We start from the raw sequence: 23,030 nt of genomic DNA, 5'->3' as shown, positions 1-23,030 counted from the left end.
GGCAAGACGGTTCGATCCCTGAGGAAGGTGGTTTCAACTCTTGACGATAACCTACAAGGGTCAGGTCACAAGGGAAGGTCGTCATGCAATAATGATCGTAGTCGTGCTTAAGGGTTCATGAACGTTTGTAATGGCGTCTGATGATCCCCTTCGTCAGATTTCAAGGTTTCCCCTCAGCAAGACAGAACAACACATTTTCCCAGCGTGGCATTTTTCCAGTAATGCAGCAAAACATACACTCGTGCCAAGCTATCAAACCTAGAGTGACATTCTTATCGCAAGAAGTAAAGAAAAATGGCTGAGATGTTATGTGTCAACTCGGTATGAAGATGATTTACAGTAAGATCTTGCACTTCAGTATATCTTCTCAGGAGAAAAAGCATATCACAGTTAGGAAGCGAGGAACAGGTACTGGCAATGTCCATCAAATTTATACAAACATACGTACATATATTTATATATATTATATATATATGATTTTTATCAGTGAATAAGCATACATTGCCATATTTAAGACTTCTGAACCTGTTCTTCACTACCACAAATAATAGGTTTGGCACTCTCAAAATACACTATAATTATATTGCAATGCTAACTAGGAATTAGCCTTTTCTTTCCGAGCATATAATGAATGCTTTCATTCACTTGCATTCATGAAAACAATGCTCATATTCTGTACACATATCCTATTATTTTTTTTCTAATTTTTTGCATCAAATCAATCATAGTTTCAATTTACAATACCCCTTCAAAGTCTCTCTCTTTGATCTCTCGCTACCATTACCACCCACATCCACGTCTCTCTCATTAGGGAATAAATCTTTTATCGCCAGATTCAACGAAGAAGTGATTTTGATTTCAAAGAGGCAGAAAATCGCATTCTGTTTTCCTGTGATTTTGCAGATAAAAGAAAGACATTTACTGTCGAAAGTGATCCTCCTCCTCCTCATGTATTAATGCTGAGAGGTGATCGAGCATTATCTTTTTTTCTGATCATTGCAGACAGATTTTCCAACAATGATTATGAATAATATGCAATAATTCAGTCAGGGTAAAAGCTGAGAGAAGGGATTAATCAGTTGGCACTGATTAATCCATGCTGTGAGAAGGGAACAATCAGTTGGCACTGATTAATCCATGCTGTGAGAAGGGATCAATCAGTTGGCATAGATCAATCCACGCAATCACACCCTATGACGCGGATAATCACAGGATGATCAGTACCTTATAATTACGAAGTCACTTCTTGGTACTTATCATTACAACATCCATAAGATCAATATAGATCTTGGTTCAGAGGGGAGCTCTGTTGTAGGAAATGACAGTGTTTGGTAACTGGCAGTTATTGTTCAGATTTAACGATCCACATATGGTACTTTACGAGGTAGGTTCCACCTCCTGTGGGATGAGCTAATGATAAGATAAGCCATCTCGAGTTATTTTCACACTGTTCAACAATAGCCAATGGCAGAACAGTGTATTGTTTAAAATCCACCAATAGCATTGTCGACTGTTCAGGCTTCCCCCCGCCCCTCTCTCTATATGAATATATAGCCAATGACGGGACATAGCGTCATAGGTTACCTCCCATATATCCAACATTAGCCAATGGCATGACAGCAGTATCTCGGTTCTGCTCCGCTCCCCAGGACATTCGCCAGTCACAGGACAGTGTGCTTGGATTGTGGGTGGAAGTGACAGCTCCAAAGGTTGCGAGAGAGATTTGACTATTCATCCCCCCCTAACCTGGCCTCCCCTATTGCATGAAATTGTAAGAAGCAAGAGAAGGAATTGATATATACCTTCCCTGCAACATACAAACTCAAGGATCAGTCACTTTGCCCTCAAAAAAAAGAAATTGATTTTCAATGTTACCCTTTCATGTATTTTCATGTCTAAATTATGGTATGTGTTCATTTCTATTATCATACATCTTCCAATAAATTATAGATGTATTTGTCCTCACTGTAATGCATATCGCAAGTTTAGGATTTAAAAAAAACAAAAAACATGAAATAAATAAATTAAGCCATCGCTATCATATATCTAACTCTAATGCTGACCAAAGGCTCAAAAAAAAATGTAAAAAAAAAAATAAAACCATGATTCTTAAAAGAACGAAAAATAATCATAGAGAGAAAAAAAAAATTCCTCTGTTATGACGACACTTTGACCAAGAACAACCTGAGACTAATTCTTCTTCCGTCGTTCCCTCCCCTCCCCTCCCCTTCTTATCCTTGCAGCCACATACTTCAACTGCATTATGTTCATGGTTGCGTCATCTGTGGTACTGACGGTTGTCGTCCTCAACTATCACCACCGAACGCCTACAACCCATGCCATGCCGAACTGGGTAAGTGGAGCTCTAGGACAAGCAAGACAAGATTCCCCCAGAAATGAAGCTCTCAAGATGCCGCGATGGGTAAGCCATGACCGAAATAATAAAGCTTGGCAAGAATGCCTTCCATCCCTACCTAGCTCTACCTACTTCTACCTCTTTACCTCCCTCCCTCCCTCTCTCTCTCTCTCTTCTACCTCTCTCAACCTCTACCTCTCCATTTCCATTTTCTCCCTTTTCCTTTTTCCTTTTCTTTCTTCCCTCTACTTCTCATTCTTTCTCTCTCTATCTTTCTTTATTTCCTCCTCCTTCCAGTGAGCGCCCTTATCCATGAAAGGGGTATTACAGTGACAACATATGTAACTAAGAGAAAGAGGAGAAATGCCTACTGACTTGCCTTCGTTCTGACAATCAATTAGCCCCTTTACTAGCAATCTTCGTAACTACCACTATTATTACTACTACTACTAGCAACTACTACCACTATTACTACTGTTACTACTACTATTGCTACCGTAACTGCTTACCCCACCTCAATTATCACAGCTAAAATAAAGTATCACTCTCGTTTGCAATGCATCAGTAGCAAGCAAAACGATTATATAAAAAAATTAACATATCCTGTGGGGTTTTTAATTGAAGTGGGTGAGAATTAAAAAGGAAGGTTAAAAAGAAAGAAACAGGAGAGAGAGAGAGATGAAGAGGAGTATAATGAAAGAGAATTCGGAAAGTTATATGGAGAAAAAAAGCTTAGTGTGAGAGTGCAAATGTGACTTTCATGTTAAGCATCTGTCCCATTATTATGATGGAAAGATCGTCAGAACGAATGAGAGGCAATGGTGAATGTTAAGAGCATACTGATGGGTTCCATTACCCACCAGAACACCAGGGTAATGTGAACAGAACAGTGGTTTTGCGAGATATAATTGTAATAATAATAATGATTATAATCATTAATAGGAATGGTAGTTCTAAGAGTAATTGCAATGAAAATAATAATAATGATTATAATTATAATAGTATTGGTACTGCTAAGAGTAATAATTATATTGATAATACTAATAAAAATAACAGTAAAAATAGTTATAAAAATATCAGTGATAATGATACTGACAATGACAATATTAGCATTAGTGATGATAATGATCATCAGAATGACAATACATCTAGGTAAAGTATCACTGGGCTAGGATTCGATCCCTGGCTGGGGATCGCGGCACGAAGCTCTCCCTCTAATCATTCTTCCTGTAGCTGGAAGATGAGAGGGAATATCCTTCGTCTGGGGACGGGCTTAGCCAGCCAATAGCTTGTAAATCGGCTCGAGATTTCCGAAGGGAAGTCCATGTCCAAGAAATGGCTTTCGCTGATAGGTCTCTCATGGGTGTCCATGTCCAGGTACATGGACCACACTAGCAGGCTTGATGAGGCTATCAGGGGAGTTCCTGCCCCACATGGCCATCATTGACAAGCGCAATGACCTTACTAGGGGTGTTCATGGCCTGATACATGGCCCTCATTAACCGGGGTAATCACTTTACTAACAGTTAGCACAATAAGAATGACTGGTGTAATCATCATAGAAATAAATCATAAAATGATGGTATTACGGAGAGTAACACTAAGTATAAAGATGATTATCAAAATTGCATTAGAATTACATTAGTAATGTAATAATTATGATATAATAACACTAATAATAATATACTTCCCCAGGATAGTTTGTTTGGACCACTCCTCTTAACCATATACATTGATGGCGTCTACATATTACTCCCAGAGACTTCTACTTGTGCTAGTTAGTTAGCACACTGTGGTTTACTGCCAGCGAAAAACCTACGCCAAATCTTAAATCAGAAAACCGCTTAAACCTATGCTGTCCTAGGACGGCATTGAGAAAGAGGATGTGTATAAAAAATCGCAGATGGTCATCTCCCCTAGACACGAAGTAAACTATGGTATTATGTAGCTTATCTTAGGTACAGGGGAAAGGGAATGCTAACCACGTAACCCGTGCGTGTCGTAGAAGGCGACTGGGAGAGGCAGATACAGTGGATGGAGAGCCATCCTACGTGTATTAAATTCATATTAGGATCAGGAGGAGGAGCCAATGAATGCTTTTTCCTCAAAGGCTCACTCGTCTGTTCCTGCATTTAAGCTAAGCTTGAGAGACGAGTAGGTACACAATAGGGAAGATACTATGTACAAAACGTTGTTGAAGAACTGATATGTGATCATTGATAAGTATGAGAGAATTATTAGAAAGGATTTACGGAAAACAGTCTTTCATTTTAAACATCATAAATCTTGCATGACATGCGTTGGTGCTCACTCAGCCGAGAATCTAATTTACATACAATTCCTTCCACTTGGCAAGGATCAGCCAGGGAGTATCCCTGCTGGATTCAGGGCCTTTATCCTATGTTTTATATTGATCTACCATGATGAAATCAAAGCCACGATTAAACCATTATCATGAAAGCTAGATTAATGCATGCGACCCATATTCAGGGCAAGTACCAGAAACCAGGGGGAGGTTTCACAGTCAACTAGAAACCGTGAGAGGTTTTACAGTCACAACTGGACACCAGGAAAGGTTTCACAGTCAACTAAAAACCGGGAGAGGTTCCACAGTCACAACGAGAAACCGTGAGAGGCCCCTGGCTAGCACGACCAGAAGACAGGAATGGTGTACAGTCAGTCCCTCCAGCGCCTGAGCGATGTGGCCAATTAATGTGTACTACACAAAGTTCACAGAATACATACCATCTTGTAAATTACCCAGACCGACCAAGGAGGTGGTATAAACTCACAGATTGGAGGTGGAGTTTTATTCCGTGGCGTTTTCGACGTGAAGTCTTGATCATGTAGGTTAACAAGCGACCTGAACATATTGTTGATATACAGATCTAACATCCACCTTGCCTGGCGTCTGTACACGTCTACCCCAGCTTGGCTATTGTCTCCACCTCCGTCAACACCAGTTCTCTCTCTGCTGCAGAGAAGCACAGGAGTCCATTCTGATCGTTAATCCTACGATTTGTCGTCAAAGCAGCTTCAGCTGTTTTCCTAACCCCTTTTGTCCAGACCTTAATGAATTACCTCTTGCCATATCGGCGAGTGTGTACACTATGCAAGACAAAGCGAGTTAAAGGCTCCATGTAGGAGTGCATTTGCTTCATATGCACACAGTCTCTCTCGCCGATCACGTCTTAACTCACAAAGTTCAATTCAGATTCAAAATATTCATACGGTATATTGTATACTACACAGTTCTCGTTCATGATACTTATGTTTGTTGATAGTGTGTCCCGTCTGTTTTGTTTTTGCTACGGCATCAGTTTTTCTACCTGATGAGTTAGCTATGTTACTCTCTGCTTTCTAAAATCTATTATTTATTTCATGAGCTCTGCATAGATACGAGATAGTTATGTATTTCTTGTTTACATTGTTTTCTGCCATACCTCTACGTCTTTCTGATATTCTAATTGCTTTCTACTTTAGCCTATTGGTCAAAATTTTGGATGTCGTAAATTCTTTTAGGCTGCCATGGTGCATTTCATCCATCCTCCAAATATTCCTAACGTTGTCTAATCTTAGGAAGAATTCGATCAACATCTGTCTTTGTTCTTTCTACTCATCAATAATGGAAAAATTCATCTTTGTGGATAGGTTTTTCGAAATCTGAAAATTTAGCTTTCTAACCCTATTTCCAAATTAGTATCTAGAAAAAGCTTCTTCCTATTCTCCCACATATTTTCTACAAGTTACATCTATTTATGTACATTATTCTGCATTCTTCACAGACTTGCTCTTTATATTTTTTGTTCTCCATACCGCAACTAGTACGTCGTCAAAGTATCTATATCAATGTAAATCTTTTCCCTCTCATCCTATTTTACTTGTTCCTCGCCAGGGTATCACATGGAGACGAGCCATCATCGTAGGGTTATGCAATGATCCTATAGTTAGGTCTCGCAGCTGTGTGTATTCCTCATCTCTGAATCCTAGATCATCATACTTTACACAGTAGGAAATATTTCATGTAGTCTTTTGTTACTGTTAGTTCACAGTTCTCAAGGATTTCCTTAGTTTTCCCGATTGCTTATTATTCTCCCAATCACAAGTCTCGTGATCAATGCTTTAGTATAATAGCTCGCCAAGTTCATCACGTACAATGTCCAAGATTTTCTGTCAACTCAGTAGTTTCATATGTGCACTACATAGCGAGCCAAGCGTAGCTGAAAGTGATTTGGACAGCTTGTGCGTCATGCCTTCTATACATGTTTTAAGCATCATTGGCACGCCAGGTATCTGGATTATTTGAAAGCTGTTCATTCCAGGAGATCGGAGGTAAAGTCTTATGAGCTTTGAAGCTTTTCTCTTCTTTTCGATTTATGTAGCACTTCCCTTGTATACGATTCTTTTTCGCTTCGTTTTCTTCAATCCAACTTTTTTTTTTCCTATGTCAATGCGTCTCTTAAAACCATCATTATACTCTCAGTCAGATTAATTCATTACAACCACCCCGCACCCTTTGTCTTTTCGATTTATGATCGCCTTCCTGTCTCTATCTAAATGATTCAATGCTCCCTTATATCTCCGAGGAAGAGTACTCCGTTGCTCATTCGTCGAGTCTATGTAACAAGACAAAATATCTGTTGAGTTTCTGCGTTACATATTCGATGTAACTCTGTTCTCTTTATTCTGAGAGCAAAATTCCAGTCAAATGATAGTGACTATCTCATTAACCATTCCATACAGTAATTTTATATCAAGCCCGATCTGCCTATACACAGTTCTCAAACATGTTTGATGGCTTGCAGATTGATTCTTTCCTTATCTTCACAGCTATTTATCTTTCACGTTTTATTTGCATGTATTTTCTCGACTAAGTTAAGAGATAGATGAATATCATTGTTTGTCAGTCAGCGCACCTTTCTTCTCGATCCATTCTCGAATTTTTGCTGTGCATTTAATGATTACGTCGAAGCTGTGTTGAAGGTGATGATCAATTTTGGTCATTCAAGTAATCTTAAAAGAATTTTCTTCTCGTGATGTAAACAACAGACATACACAAGCCCTGATGCTAGATGTAGAATTCTATGGTGTAGCAAAATAAAAATGTTACACGAAATACGTAGGATTATAAATGACTGACAGCAATATAGATTAATGTTCAAATATGTTATATAGCTCTACCGCGTGGTTAAGCGTGTGTCATATCCAAGAAACACAGCAAGACAGGAATACTTTAGAATATGCCAGAAATTATTTGTAACGAGTGCACAAAGGATGAATATTTGTGATCGATATAATGGATTCATGAATAATATGAAGGACCTTTTAAATGATGCATGAACGCATAAAAAAAGGAAAAAAAAATCCAGTAGGAGATGCAAAGATAAGGCGAAGAAATTCGTAGATAACATAAGTGTTAAGTTCGAAGAAAAACTTACTAGTGAATGAGGCTTTTCTAAACAATGACTTGGAAATCAGGCCAAAGAGCTAAAGTTTCAGTTTATACAAGGCCAACCAACAAAATTGAACTTTACGATAATTCCTCAACAATACAGGCAAGGCGATTGTATTCTTCCTTAGAGTTACAAAAGATTTGTAGCGAGGAATATTCCGATAATGAATTCAGATGCATCTTAGAAGGATTTGAAATGTTACGATATCATTAAGTTTCGATCACTGAATTTAGAAGAAAGCAATTAGAGTACGAGATGTGAAGACGTGGAAGAAAATTGCGTTAACAAGCAATATATATCATCTCCAGTTTTCTCGAGTATCTCATGCTGTAGATGATTTATAAGACGAGGAGATGAAAACTTCAGTTCGTAAGGTATCAAGACACGTGATCTGGTGAACATGAAGCAGACCTGGTGTACCATCAACGAACTGAGTGTAATATACGAGACTCCGTGTAACGGTTGTCCTACCGCTTGTTTGGCGAATCAGAATTATGGCTTCAGGGAATAGATTGTATGAATATAAATACGACGCACGTTTACAATAAACCTCCATCTTGCTCGTTTTACTCGTCAGTAAGTCTGGGCACTTGCAGAAATGTCAAGAAGCCAAGGTAATACATGAATGTCTGGACAGAAGGTAGTGGAAAATAGTTGAAGCTACGTACATAATGACAATGTGCCAAATGATAGGGAAGGGTCACTGTGCTCGTCCAAAGTGGTGGGAAAACGGGTGATGACGTTAGCGAAGAGAGTAGAGTCAAAAGAACAAATCATCCTATCAAAGGAAACAGTTCAGACGTCCGACTACATTGAAGGTTATCCTGCATACTGCATATAGATACAGACTTGTCGTCCCATCTTGATACAAAGGCTTCGCGCTAAAACGTTACAGACTAAGACGAGCTCCAAACTGTGGTTTTATACCATCTTGAAACTCGCATATCAACTCCCCAACCTGCATTTTTGCAGCTCCCTTAAGAATAAACGACCAAATGAGAGGTGTCACAGGTGACTATTAGGTATGAATCATCTTCGAGCGAATTTATTTTCCGAAATTGACCATCAGATTTTTACAATATCAAACTTTTCTTTCTTGTTATACATTTTTTCGGAGTTCTCTCAAATTCAAGTTTGCGATTTTCGAGAACAAACATCGAGCATGGACGCATTGATCATCTTCGACGAAGAGCTTTAGAAGTGAACAGAAGACACCGTTCGACGGTTTGTTTGAAAGCATTTCTTGTCCTTTGTTCTTACAAGCGTATTCACACATTCTGCACCGTGATTGTTGCTCCTTGAGAAGGATTTGGCATTTCAAAAGTACAATGAACGACTCAAGAAAATCTCCCCCGATGTAAAATCACTTATTTTGACCTAAAAAAATCTTAGATCAAGTCTGCAGCTCGTACATCAGAAAGGTTGCGACATCCATCTGCTTAGGGTAGAAAAGCTATACATAGCTATTATAAGACAGGCTTTTCCTTAACTCCTTTCATACATGGAGCATTTAGACTGTCGTGTATCATCTCAAGTTTTCCACCAGACTGCCTTCGTCAAAAGGCTTGATCATATCTCATTTTTGAAAGTTGTCTGAATTTTAGATGATAGGAATTCTTAATCATTTCTCATCAGTCTGGCATGTTAGCTATTGTTATCGATAATGTTCAAGATTAAAGATAAAATTCTGCGATACAAGTGCAGTCTTGGTTCTGATAACCCAGTAAGCCACAGCGGTTTAACTAAAGAAACAAATGGTTGCGTATAGGTACACATGTTTACATTTATGACCTTTGAAACAAGTGCAACCTTGATCCTATTGCTCCAGTTGTTATGGCTATGAACGAGAAACACTAATATTGAAGATGATGATCACTGATAGTTAAATGTAATATCTTAGGACTTAAATGTCCATTAATTTGACAACTTAAACAATCTAAAACCGTAAAATTAGTGTTAAATCTATTAATTCATTAAATGTTGCAGTGATTTAGACAAGAAATGTTAACTTGTCTTCACTGAGCCAACAGTGTTTGTGTGAGTGTGTGCGAGTGTGCGCGTGTATGTTCTCATTCAGTAATTGCATCGTCCACAACGGAGATTAACAGCGATAATTGTGTAATTATATCCTATTGCAAGGTAATCATGTGCTTGCTACTTTCTTTATTCACTTAAAAGGAGTATTTACGTAAAAGTTGATCTACTTTTTGTAGCATTAGGAATGCACAATATTAAATTACATTACTTTTAGCATCATTGATCAAAGTTTCTTTTAAATTTCTGTAGATAAAAAGTATTCAAGAATGATTATAAGGCATGTTTACTGTCACAGAATAATCATGAATTAATATTATTCAGTTAAGTAATGCATTCCTTGCATATTGTCATGTCATCTTATGAACTGAAATAATAAACCAAACTTTTGATGTAGTTAATTTTTCCTCTTTGGGAACTAGAAATCCAAAGTAGCAAACAATTTTATATTTTTGATTAGCAGAACTTTGATTCTATCTTATTCAAGTAGATCTAGCACTAGATATAGGCAGCCCGTTTTCTAAAAGTTTTTAAGATAGATTTTTTTAATGGTCCATAGAAAACGAGATTCCACTGGGACCATATTTAGTCTTAATGATTGTGTGTGTTCTCCTCTCTTCTGGGACAGATTCGGTGTGTGCTCCTGCAGTGGTTACCTTGGATCCTGCGCATGAACAGGCCGGGCAAGAAAATCACCCGCAAGACCATCCTCATGAACAACAAGATGCGGGAGCTCGAACTCAAAGAGCGGTCGTCGAAGTCCCTCTTGGCCAACGTGCTGGACATCGACGATGACATTCGGCAGATCCAGGCGATGGGGACAGGTACCCCCTCACACAACGGGGGTTATCCCCGCCTCGTGGGCAGGTCCTACGAGGAAGGGGGCCCCATAATGACGCCCCACGCATCCTTCTGCTTCAACAACACGCGGGAGCTGCAGAGTATCCTACGCGAACTGAGGTACATCACTGGGCAAATGAGAAGCGAAGACGAAGCGAACGAGATCGTGGTGGACTGGAAGTTCGCTGCGATGGTGGTTGATCGCTTCTGTCTCATCACCTTCACCACCTACACTATTATCTCCACCATCGTTGTCATCCTATCGGCGCCACATATCATCATCTCCTAGGACTAAGAGGCCACGAGGAGGATGCTGAGAAATGCTATAGGAAAAAAAAAAAAAAACGCAATTTTTCCCCCCTCCCCCTCTCTCAATTAGGAATAAATTAATTTTGATACTATGAGGAAGTTAAAAAAAAAAAAGACATTTAGTAAGATCAGAAAACGTTTTGCCTTGGATATAAACGTTGATAGTTTTCGTTTTTCACTGTCATTAGTTAAGACAGCAGTGATATATGTATTACGGAATGCCACATCGATAACATTTTCAACTTCAAGACATCAATAATGTAGGAATATAATGGTAAACTCATTCTATAAAGTAGCAACATTGTATACTACCATCATCATCATCATTAGGATGATAACGAATCATAGAATATTCATCATACATGTGGAATGATGAAGTCCAAATAATTTCTTATGAAAATGAGGATAAATGATGAGCTTCATTCGGTATTATACGTGGTTAATGAAAGAAAAATTTGTGTCTCGGTATATAACTGGGTAGTTAATCATGTAGAAATTAGGTTATCGGTTGAATCATAACTAAAGTAAAGTTACTAGATAGATTGAAAGAATATCCAAAGGGAATTGCTAAATTTACCGTAAATGAACCTATTAGGCCGGGGACATAACCAAATCAAACAAGTAACCAAACATTTATTGGCAATTAGAACGTGGTGTCAAGCCTTTTAATCCACCACTAACATGATTAACTAATGTGTTCTGATTATAGTTACACGCGAAGGGTGACAGTAGATGAAAGACTGGGAAAATGTGACAAATTAGAAATCAGACGAGAGAGAGAGAGAGAGCATATCATTATGATTATAAGTTCCACGTAACGTTATCAAGTGATTATATCTCTCTACCACAGTGGTAGAAGAGGCTCCGTCATTTCCTTCAAGGCACCACCACACGTCTAACCTGGGAGTGTGTGTGTGTGTGAAAATTTATTCTGATAAAAAAAAAAAGTGTTTTCTTGATCATTTATGAAATTTCTTACACGACGAATGATGTTAGCGTGAAGTCATCCCTATACACGACCTGATGATGTCCCTTAGGTTTTAACCCTTCCTCCCCCAAAACACGCACACACAACTCATCATAAACAGTTATTTCATGGCAATAAATAAACCGTCGCTGGGGGACCGCATCAAGTGTATTTCTGGATGAGACTTAAAGATGTCTGTTTACGTTATGGTGACGGGATCAACTTGCCTTCGTGAAGGCCACGTAACCCGAGAAGACCCTGGAGAGTCGGTGGTAATCTTGAAGATTCGAAAATACGAATAACGATATGCTGGGTTGTGTCGTGGGGAAAGGCTCCTCCCCCCATACGTTCGTGAAGCGAGGGGAAATAAAAACGGGGATTGAAAAAGAAATAATCTGTCGTCGATTGACAATCATTGCGTCCATGTTAGAACCATTCCTGTACACGTGTGCGTAAAACTGACACTACCTGTGTAAACACGTGGGATTTGCCGATACTCCAAGAAGGGAACACAACAGCCACGACAGGAGCGCTCGACACAAACTTCGACACATCCGGGTTCAGGTTAATGTCTGTTCGAGACGGCGAGGATGAAAGAAGGGTACGATTTTAAGGCCGAAAGTCACGTTCGAATCACTTTCAGTCTGAGGTAACCAACAGCTCAGTCACTTTCATCAGTTTCAGTCAAATTTAACCTAAAGATCAGTCACCTTCATGAGTTTCAGACAAGTAACCCTTAGGTCAGTCACTTTCATTACATTCATTCATAAGTAACCAAGTAAAAAGTCACTTTCATCTGTTTCAGCCAGAGATGAAACCTAGTTCAGTCACTGTCGTCATAATCAGTCAAAAGTGACCACTAAATCAGTCAGCTTCACGAGTTTCAGTCTGAAGTAATCAGCAGACTACTCAGTTTCATCACTTTCAGTCAGACAAAGAGATCGGTAACAGTCAACAAATTCAGTCATATATAACAAATAGATCAGTCAATTTGATCAGTTTCAGACAGAAGTCTTCCTTGAATTATATCAGTCACTTATAACATTGTCAGAAAGGTCAGTCAGAATTAACCATATGGACTGAATTTGACGAGCTTTGCATGTCTAAGTAACCTTCTACATCTATCACTTTCACCAGTTTTTAAATAAAGGTAGTCAACACATCAGTCATTAGCCAACACATCAGTCACCTTCAAACTTGCCAGAAGTATCCACTATATAGTCACATTCATCAGTTTCAATCAGGGATAAGTTCAAGATCTGTCACCTTCATCAGTCTTCAGTAAATCAAGTCATTGTTTACATCTTAAGACAGAGGTAAACAACTCTAACATTCATTTGGCAGCATTTTTACATTTAGATAACATCAACAGTGGAGGAATAAGTAGAGAGAAATTAGGTTCGGAAACTCCATAGTCTCTTCGTCACCCACACAATAGGCAAATTCTTTATATGAATACATTCATCAGTCCATGATTCGCCGCTGTCTTTGCGAGCGGTGATATCTTATATTTTTCTTCATGGCTAGGGTGATACGAGCATAGACACACACACACACACACACACACACACACACACACGGTCTTCCGTGGAGTACTGGTTCGCGTCTCTGGCCAAACGTCACCACTAGGCCCCATGGGTTCGATTCTTGGGCATGGCAATCAGCCGACACCCAACCCAGGTCTTTATCTACCCCTCGGCGCGGGTCGATAAATGGGTAACTGGCTTAGGATGGCATACATTTGTGTATACGTGTATGTATTTACGTATGTAGGTGTAAATACATAGTATATACATACATGAGGGTTAAGAGACGGGGCAACGCAAGTGTAAAACTCTCTCCCCGTAACACACAATTAGTAATCACGCACAAGATACATAGTGTTTATGTGTACGTGTGTGTGCGTGTCTATGCTCATATAACACATCTCATGTACACATGAACTTGTTCACTGGTGAACAAGACACACACAGCACAGACCGTTTGCTGCTGGACTTTAACAGAAACACAGGTCGACCGCCCCACTCCCTCTCTAACCCCACACATCGCGACGCCTCACTCAGATGAGGGGTCGTCGGCTGGCCTATTAAACCAGCCCGAATTTCATCGTAGGTAGGCATTCAACGCACACCCTTCCTTCTTATCGGTCTTGCAGTGTGATGCTGGAGGATTTCCTCTTCGCCACCACCGTCTCTTGTCAGCCGAGGGATAATAATTCACATGGATGTTGAAACCCTCCAGCACTGCTTAGTAAAACTGTGAACGACTTCAAAAATTTCATCTTGTGTTTGTGGTTTTGATATTTTGTGTCGTTAGAAATACCACATCTCACAAGTGTTCTGAACATTCAAGATTTCTTTTTATTCCCTTCTTTCAAAATAGTTCAGTCATGAATGAAACAAGTTGTGTATTTAGTTCCGTTTTAGTCATGAAATATGGTCTTTGCAATAAAATCAACCTCATACCTGTGTAGTACTGGAAGGCTCCAACTCACTTATCGTAAAGAGGTCAATCACAGTAAAAAGAAAAACCATCAATATCTTGCATTACAGAAACACTTATCTTCGTACTTTTGTTGCGTGGAACAAAGTATGCGTGTGGAGGTTTCCAGGTATATGTGCGGAGGTTTCAAAGATTGCAATAAGAAAAGAATCAAATCCCCCCAAACTGTATTAATAGCGTTCAGAGTCCCTCTCGTGGGGTTTCATTTTTATTTCGTCATCGAAAGGCATGACAGTGTAGCCAGGCAAGGCGGTTGTGGTAACTGCGAGAGACGTCTTAGTTCCGAGGTCATGACCCAATAAGAGAACGATTACTGGAGGTGGAAATACAGAAAAAAAAAGGCCTGAAATGGCCAACGAAAAGAGTATACTAGACTTTTACAGCTCCAATAAATGTCCCCTTTTGCTCATAAGATAATTCAGTGTAGGCAATTAATGATTCTTTCTGTAGAGCATAATGTTCAGTATTCTGTACAAAGTTACACTGTACATAGATAACTATCGTTAAGTCATGTAGGAACCTTGCGCCTTCCCTCCCCATACCCTCCCATTCCCTTCGCCCCTTCCTTAACCCGATTGATTATTTCAGCTCCAGTGTACCATCACCAGTAGACACACACAAGGCTGACAACCAAGTAGATATTTCTGTCCTTTTGCAATCAGTATTTTTATGTCTGATAAGTTAGAAAATTTAGGATGCTAAAATATATATAATATAAAAAGAGGGAATACCCAGTGTTTTCGTCTGACAATCATGGGAGTGGAGAGTATTTTTTTAAATCGTTCATATTTCTTTTGCATTAACCCAAGGAACCAACAACCCCCCCACCCAAAAAGAAAAAAAAGGCGCGTCGAAAAAGCGAGAACCAGAGCGATGTCGAGAATTTTTTTTTGCCAGGAATTGTGTGAATAAATGACTCTCTCTCTGTAAAAGCCTCCAGACCTCAGTACTTTATTCTATCTTGAATTGAAGTAAACATTACTAAAGACGTTCAAATCCTTCATAGAAAATATCGATCCAATTGGAAGGACTGTATGAACTTTTTAATATATCCAAAGATTTTCCCCCAGAGAGACGTTTTTGGTTTATGGTGAATATCGGGCCCAAGTGGTAAACAAGTCCCTATCTAGGAATAAAAGGTTTTCATACTGTTACATCAACCACATGTTAGGTTTCAATCCCATATTTGTACGACAGGACTCCCTTCTAGAACACCAAAGTCCCTATTGTAGATTACTAACTTTCCCCAAGTTGGGCAAGCTTCAGGCCTAGGTCAGGATATATTGGTCAGGCTCTCCAGCCAACCTTCCATGATGATAGAGAAGAGGGAGAGAGAGAGAGAGAGAGAGAGAGTTAAGAGAAAGAGGTAGCTAGAGAGGGAAAGAGACCCTGAGAGAGAAGGAGAAAAAGGAGAACGAAGACGCCAGTATGTTGCGTCCCGGCATCACATCTTCTGTTCCTTTGACCTTACGCAGGAGTTTAAAGGCAAGAGTATCGCTCCGGGGGACTATAACATATTTAAAGGTGCTGTAATTTTTCTCTCGAGATATATACATATATATATAAATATATATATATACATAAATATATATTAGACACAGACACCATCCCTAATTTTACTTCAGGTGGGGTTCAGTGTTATATCAAGTCGATCATATCCCGTGTATATGAGAAATGAATGATGTGTGTGTAAGAGGTAACCGATTCAGAAAAAAAAAAGAATACGAACAGAAATGTTCAAGTCTACGCTGAAGACTCTGTTTCCCTTTTCTATGAAGATGCGTCTGTATGTGTGTGTGTGAGAGACGATGATTGGCGACGCTATCGTACGCGGGAGGTGATCGAACTCCCATCCCCCATGTCTCATCAAGGAAGAGGTCGGGGTTTCTTCTCGAATCCCGCGGCCCTTCCTACCCCCAAAAACCCATCCCCACCACCATCACCCCCCCATTTCAATAACCCATCGTAATTGTTAAGGAGTTATTATTATTATTATCATTATCATTATTATTATCATTATACGTACTTGACGCATTTCATATATTGCGAGTTCTAAGGTTTGTGGCTTGGATAGTTTTGTTTACCAGTTCAGACAAAAAGATAAAAGTAAAAAAAAATAAAAAAAAAAAAATGATTTCTACAGACTCGTAAATCAGGGTTTATTTTGTAAAACTTTTCCCACTACCTACCGTTGCTCATCTCACACCTCAGAGTTACCGAGACAGAGAGTGTCTACTTCCCAAGTATAACTCAAAACAAGAGTATTATTAGACAGTCATGTTCACATCTCATCCTCAACAACCTCCTCTTCCCACAAAAGATTTAAAAAAGAAAAAATAAAGACGCATTCCTCTCATTCGCCCACAATATATTTCTCTAGGCTATAGGACATTGACAGTTAGTATATGATAATGCTTCAACCCCAAAGTGCACAAATTAGTGAATAGAGAGATGAATGTGTTACTTGAATTATTATAAATACTCAATTACCGCTCTGTGCTTCCAACATATGATGAAGGGCCCTGTTCGACAGCTATGTATAGAAGAGATGATAATGTGAGCTACGTTATGTGCTCGCTTAGTCAATAATATCATTGCATGTAGACACCTTAAAATAACCTAACCTTAAGGCTTGATTTTTTGACAGCCTTCCTCCCATTCTCTCTCTCTCTCTCTCTCTCTCTCTCTCTCTCTCTCTCTCTCTCTCTCTCTCTCTCTCTCTAAGAGATACTTCATCCCTTCTGTTTTTCTTTCATCGTATCTTAAACCCAAGTCTTCCTTTCTTCCTTTTCTTCGACATCTTATTCTGTTCATTCTACATTCACTTCCTTCGTCTTTTGAAAACTACTCATCCTTTTTCTTCAAGATTTTGTTACGTTTCCTCTAATTCTCTCCCCCTCTATCATCTCTTTCTCATCTCTCCCTCCTCCTCCTCCTCCATCCATCTCTACCCGGCCTTCAGTCCTCCTTCCTCTCGCTCAGACAAACCCTTTATATATTTTTTCTGCTGAGAATCTGGACAGTTCTAGCTATTAGCACAGTAGACGGAGTTAGAAAAGACATCTCAGGAAGAATGCGTGGACATGCTTAGCCAGAAACTAATATTTTATGAATGAGAAAGTAATACCCGCGCTCCTTTTCCAAGACAATACGGACAAGATTTCTACATACGAATCTTTTTTTATCAACTTTTTAATCTATTTAAAAAAAAATATATATATAAAAACTCAAACAACAGGGTTATTAAGTAAGTGTACTTTAGATATACAAAACAGACCTTTTTAATTTTGTGAAATGGTTTCGAGGAGAAAGAAAATATGAGAGTTAAAAAAAGAATTCCCCCATTCAGTGTAGTGTTACGTAGAGAAGAGACTTAAGAACAACTTTGCCATTGGACAATCAGAAGTAATTTCACGTAGCCTTTGACATGGTGTGTGACCTTTGATTGGACCCAGAGAGCGCGGACCAGGAAGGATAACCCGCTGCAACACATGTTCTGCAGGATGACCCGTTGCAACACATGTTTTGCAAGATGACCCGTTACAACACATGTTCTGCTGGAGTCTCCTACTGCTGCTACTACTACTACTGCTGCTCATGTGACCCATGCTATTGCTACTGCCGCTACTGCTCATTCTTCTCCTCCTGAATGACATCAAAGAGGGTCCCCGATTGCTTTCAGGAAGATCGAACCCTGAAGCTCATGTGTGTATGTGTGTGTGTGTGTGTGCGCGCGCGAGTGTGCTTGCTTTCCTCAATGATCATATTCAGCTTCGATCCTTCAAGCGTGTTTAGGCCAATCGAGGCAAGTGGTGAAAACCTTTTTTAAACTAAACTTTCGAAGGAACACTTAAAAATCGCGTTATGGTTAAGTGTATTGCTAAGGAAAGGTAGTGTTTCATAGTCCATTATAACGCAAGAATAGAGGCGGATAGAGTTTCTGTCATCCCTATATATTTTGGATATAGGAACTTATTCTCGCACTTTATAAGAGAAATTTTTAGCATGTAGTGGAGGGAAGTATGATAAATACAAGGTGGATGAATAGCCACAGAGCATATAGGTAAACAAATTGAAAAAAATTAATAGTGGTTATTGATATAGAAAACTGGGTGTACTAACATCTGAGGTGTGATCTCAAATTGAACTCAAGACTAGTATGGTTCAGGTCAGGTAGGAAACCGATCAACGTCTGATGTACTGGTTCACAGAGACAAAGTCAGTGGTGTTATAGTGACTCATTGACTAAGTCTTAGGTAGCAGAACCCAGTCAAGCTGTGTGGGCTTCAGCTTTCCCGTATAGGAATGGACATTTAACAGGACTATTCCTATCCCAATCAGGCAAATCAGTGTTTTATATATATATATATATATATATATATATATATATATATATATATATATATATATATATATATATATCAAAAGTATACCTAAATAAATACAATGCCATAAACAACGAAATGTTATAACAGAGGCATAAATCATTTTTGAATTATCAACCTTTACCCCATTTTCTATAAATATCCATAAACCATTTCTCGTTTTCTCTAAAACATCTTATGTTTCATTTTCATTCTCGATACTTGATCTAAACATTTAACAAAAGTATAAAATTTTCTAACATAATACATAAAAGGAGGCATAGGTCAAGTTCTACGTTCTCAACATGTACTGCAGGTCCTTAGACACATTTTAATTAGATTTGTTACCAAGTAACTGCATGTATGTGAGGATTCGTCCAACGTCATATCTTCAACATATCTACCTCCCACTTGCCTCGACTGACCTCACCATTGAACTGGTAAATGATTAACGAAAATAAAGAATATAAATAACCTGTTTGCTAAATAAGAATTGATGTATGTAAATATGATTATGCACAAATTCATATATATATATATATATATATATATATATATATATATATATATATATATATATATACATATATATATATATATATATATATATAGTCTTTAACCATCATCATTCCCATCCAAAAACTAATTCGACATTTCCTCCTCTCTTCCTACTTGTTCAATCTATAAGTCAACTCTTCAGCTGAACAAACTGCTCTTTACATCTTATATTCCTCCAACTTCACTTTGGATAATACTGTGTGTACATCTCCCTCTCCATATCCTTAAAATGATCCTTTCCCCTCCGATCTATATTCCTCGCGCACGTTCTTCAGTGTTCGCTCCCAGCTACAGAAGACGTGTGGCCCGTACGACATACCAGCTCCTCTTTTGCCCTATCATCAGTGGTGTCCCTCAAGGTTTTGTCTTGCCGCCTATCCTCTATCATACATACATAAATGATCCTCTTTCTTTTAAGTTCCAACACTGTTCAGACCTTCGCCGATTATATTGCTTTACCTACTTCAAATCGTTTCTCTCCTACTCTAGCCCAAGTTGTTTTTTTCTCGTACTGAATAGATTTCCTCTCATTTTGGATTCTTTTAACATCGCAGAAATGGGAATCTCTAGTCTGGCGATACTGAACTGCGTAAAAATGTAATTTCTATCCATATTTCTTCTTAAATTTCTCTCCTTTCCTACTGTCCAAGTTCAAAACACGCCAATCCAACCCTGTGATACCATAAACATTTTGAGCATAGCCATATCCCTCACTCCATCTTTGAATCCCTGCATAAGGCACATAGTAAAAATTTTCTCTAAACGCCGGTGATGTGAAAGAGGTGCTGGAATTATTCTAGCTAGTGGAAATTCCATTTCTGCAGGAGAGTCTTTCAACCCAGTTCTATCTACTGTTCACATGTCTAGTGTGGCTCTTCTTTAATCTCGTTCTAATCACACTTACTCCCTCGCTGTCGCTCCTCTTCACCCATCCTTTTCCACAGGTTGAGGAATTGCCGCTTCCATCTCTCTGTTTTACAAGTATCATTTCAGTCAAGGATCTTGTGGGCTGTGTGTGTGTGTCTCTGCGTGTTACCCTCATGACCCAGATCGGCGGTACGCATCTTGCTGCTGCTTCCCATAGCTTATGTTTGGACACCAGCCACACGAATATGGCCCGTTGCTTTACTTCTTTTCTCCTATGGCATAAATATGAAAGTATCTTTTCCCTTCCCCTCTTCACTCACGTAAAATTTCCATTAGAATTGGTCCACAAACACGAAAATTGAAGTTAACTTCTACATTCTTTTTGTTCACACTTCTTTCATTCGAGACGACTATGTATATATAATCATGTGTTACCGGGCTCCGTCTGCATGAAGTTACTTTCCGAGTGAATGCCATTATTGGCGAGACTGTATCACTGGGAGTACAATCTCGTCAGAGAACTTACTCCAAAGGAGTCTAATTTTCCTGCTACTGGATGTGCCGTAGCCCTGGGCAGCAGGAGCCCTTAGAAAAGGTCTTGGGTAACACGAAGACTTTCATAGTAATTGATCCTAGGGTAATCCTAGGGTAATCATGAATATATATGAAATAATTAGTCAGATATCACTTCTATCATCAAATTATGGTATACTATCGCTATTACTAAAATTATTGATCATTATGATCATCATTAGTTATAATTATCATTCATATTACTTATGATTATCATTATCATAGTATTATTACTTATGTTACCCCAGTAACCCTTTCAGAAAGCGTCCTAGTGTTATTCTACAACCTTTCACCAACTGTTCTGCAGCTCCAAGCCTGCGCTCCCCTCAGTAGCGGGGATAGCATGAACTACGTTGAAGCTCACAGTTCTCTGACGAGTCTGTACCCTACATCGTCAGCTTGCAATGATACAGCCCCGCTAAACGTGGTTCAGTTTGCGGTGTAAACTCAAGCATGTGGAGTCCGGTAGCACAGAGATATATACGCGTTTGTGTGTGTGTGTACGTATGTATGTGCCCTCAGTCTCCCGCTGCTTGAAGTGAGCCATCTTCAGCGAGATCATGTCATCGTCAATGGATGATATGATCGTCTCGCCCCAAGGAAGACCTTCACACTCCAGCTTGACTGGAGCAGAACCTTGAAGGTGCGCGAGTCTCATTAACGAGGTTCTGTGGCAGTATAATTAAGCAGATGACAAATTTATTCCTTGTACTTAAATCATAAAACTTAAACCTGTTCACGATCAAATATATATATATATATATATATATATATATATATATATATATATATATATATATATATATATAAACCACTAATTGTGCATAATGTATCAAAATCATATCAAGTTACAATTGGAGTTATGTTGTGATTGAGTAGTGTTGTAGAATGTCCCCGGGAAGCTACAGCTGGTCAGCTTGTAGATAGAATATATATATATATATATATATATATATATATATATATATATATCCTCATGTTACTGTAGCAGCAGTGACGTCGAGGTGTCATCATTATGCGAAATGTTTGTTGAAGGAATAATGTGTCATGTCCCAGTGTTGACAACATAAATACTGTCTACATTTCCCGTGGTCCTGGGTTGGCGGTTTGAGAATTTCAGCGGGTTAACCTTTACTCTCGTCATGTTCCAGTACTGTACATGAAGTGAACGAGACTGTTTATATCTATACAGACTTCTGAAAAGAGGCTTTTTTTTTTTCTCGGAATTAGGAAAGGGCTAGAAAGGAAACTTGTAATCTGTAAGTCTTTTGTAATATACTCCTTGTCTGGTATCTTTAACGAATAAAATGTTGTTGTTTTCCTTTCGAGTTATTTGTGATACCTTGCCCACTTTGTAAATGCATCTTTGAAGGCATTTCTTACGGTGTCTACCTCACTGAAGAAGAAAGAAGAGGGAGACATGAAGAATTGAGAAATTTCTCATAAATAAGTATGTTGCTGACCACGAGTCAGTACGGGAGTGTCTGGGGTCGGATCCACATGGGTTCAAATCATGGGCGTGGCAGTCGGCCTACACCCATCCCAGGTGTTCGTCCTCCCCCCTTTTACCTGGCTTAGGCTGGTGTGTGTGTGTGTGTGTGTGTGTGTGTGTGTGCGCGCGCGCGCGCGCATGAGTATGTGTGTTTACATAGGAATAAAGAGGGTACATATATACAAAGTTGAGAAGGGGCAAATACGACTGTAGAACTTCCTCCTCGTAACACACAATTTCACACAAATACATCACTTTGAGGAAACAATCGAAGACTTTTCGAACTGTCTGAGCAAAGAAAAACAAACAGAAGTCTGATAGACGTCAGATAATACAAACATGAAAGCTCGACAAACTTGTCAACAAACACTACAAATCTAAGTTTTAAAGTTTGTGATCTCAAATTAAACTACAGTCTGGTATGGACTCTGATAAAGAGAACGTACAGAGGGGATTCAGTTACGTCAAGATCCACAAAAAAGGAAAGGAGGGAGAGATGGAGGAAGAGCAACCATGGTATAAAGTCTATAGATATGGGAAATTGTTGGAATGTTATGACTAGAAGTTAACATAACGAGGAGGAGGATTTAGAGAAGCCGAGGACTTAGTTCAAGGATCATGTAGGGTGTCAGGAGATGAGAGGAGTCAAAGATAGAGTCAAAGAGTATAGAAACACAGATTGGCATCAGTTGAGGGAGATCAGATGGTACATAAT

The 23,030-nt window shown here is 39.0% G+C and overlaps 1 protein-coding gene across 1 annotated transcript in view; it reads left to right on the top strand.

Moving 5' to 3' along the window:
• Window positions 1-22,142, top strand: part of LOC139756156 (neuronal acetylcholine receptor subunit alpha-7-like) — a 547,320-nt gene extending 525,178 nt beyond the window's left edge. Inside the window, exons 9-10 of the mRNA XM_071675331.1 lie at window positions 2,244-2,353; window positions 10,472-22,142. Coding sequence (XP_071531432.1) covers window positions 2,244-2,353; window positions 10,472-10,972 — 611 coding nt within the window. The 3' untranslated portion in view covers window positions 10,973-22,142. The remainder of the gene's footprint in view (window positions 1-2,243; window positions 2,354-10,471) is intronic.
• Window positions 22,143-23,030: the final 888 nt, after the last annotated feature.

This window comes from Panulirus ornatus, chromosome 20, assembly GCF_036320965.1.
Source record: "Panulirus ornatus isolate Po-2019 chromosome 20, ASM3632096v1, whole genome shotgun sequence".
NCBI lineage: Eukaryota > Metazoa > Arthropoda > Malacostraca > Decapoda > Palinuridae > Panulirus > Panulirus ornatus.
This window is presented reverse-complemented; position numbering and strand designations above follow the sequence as displayed.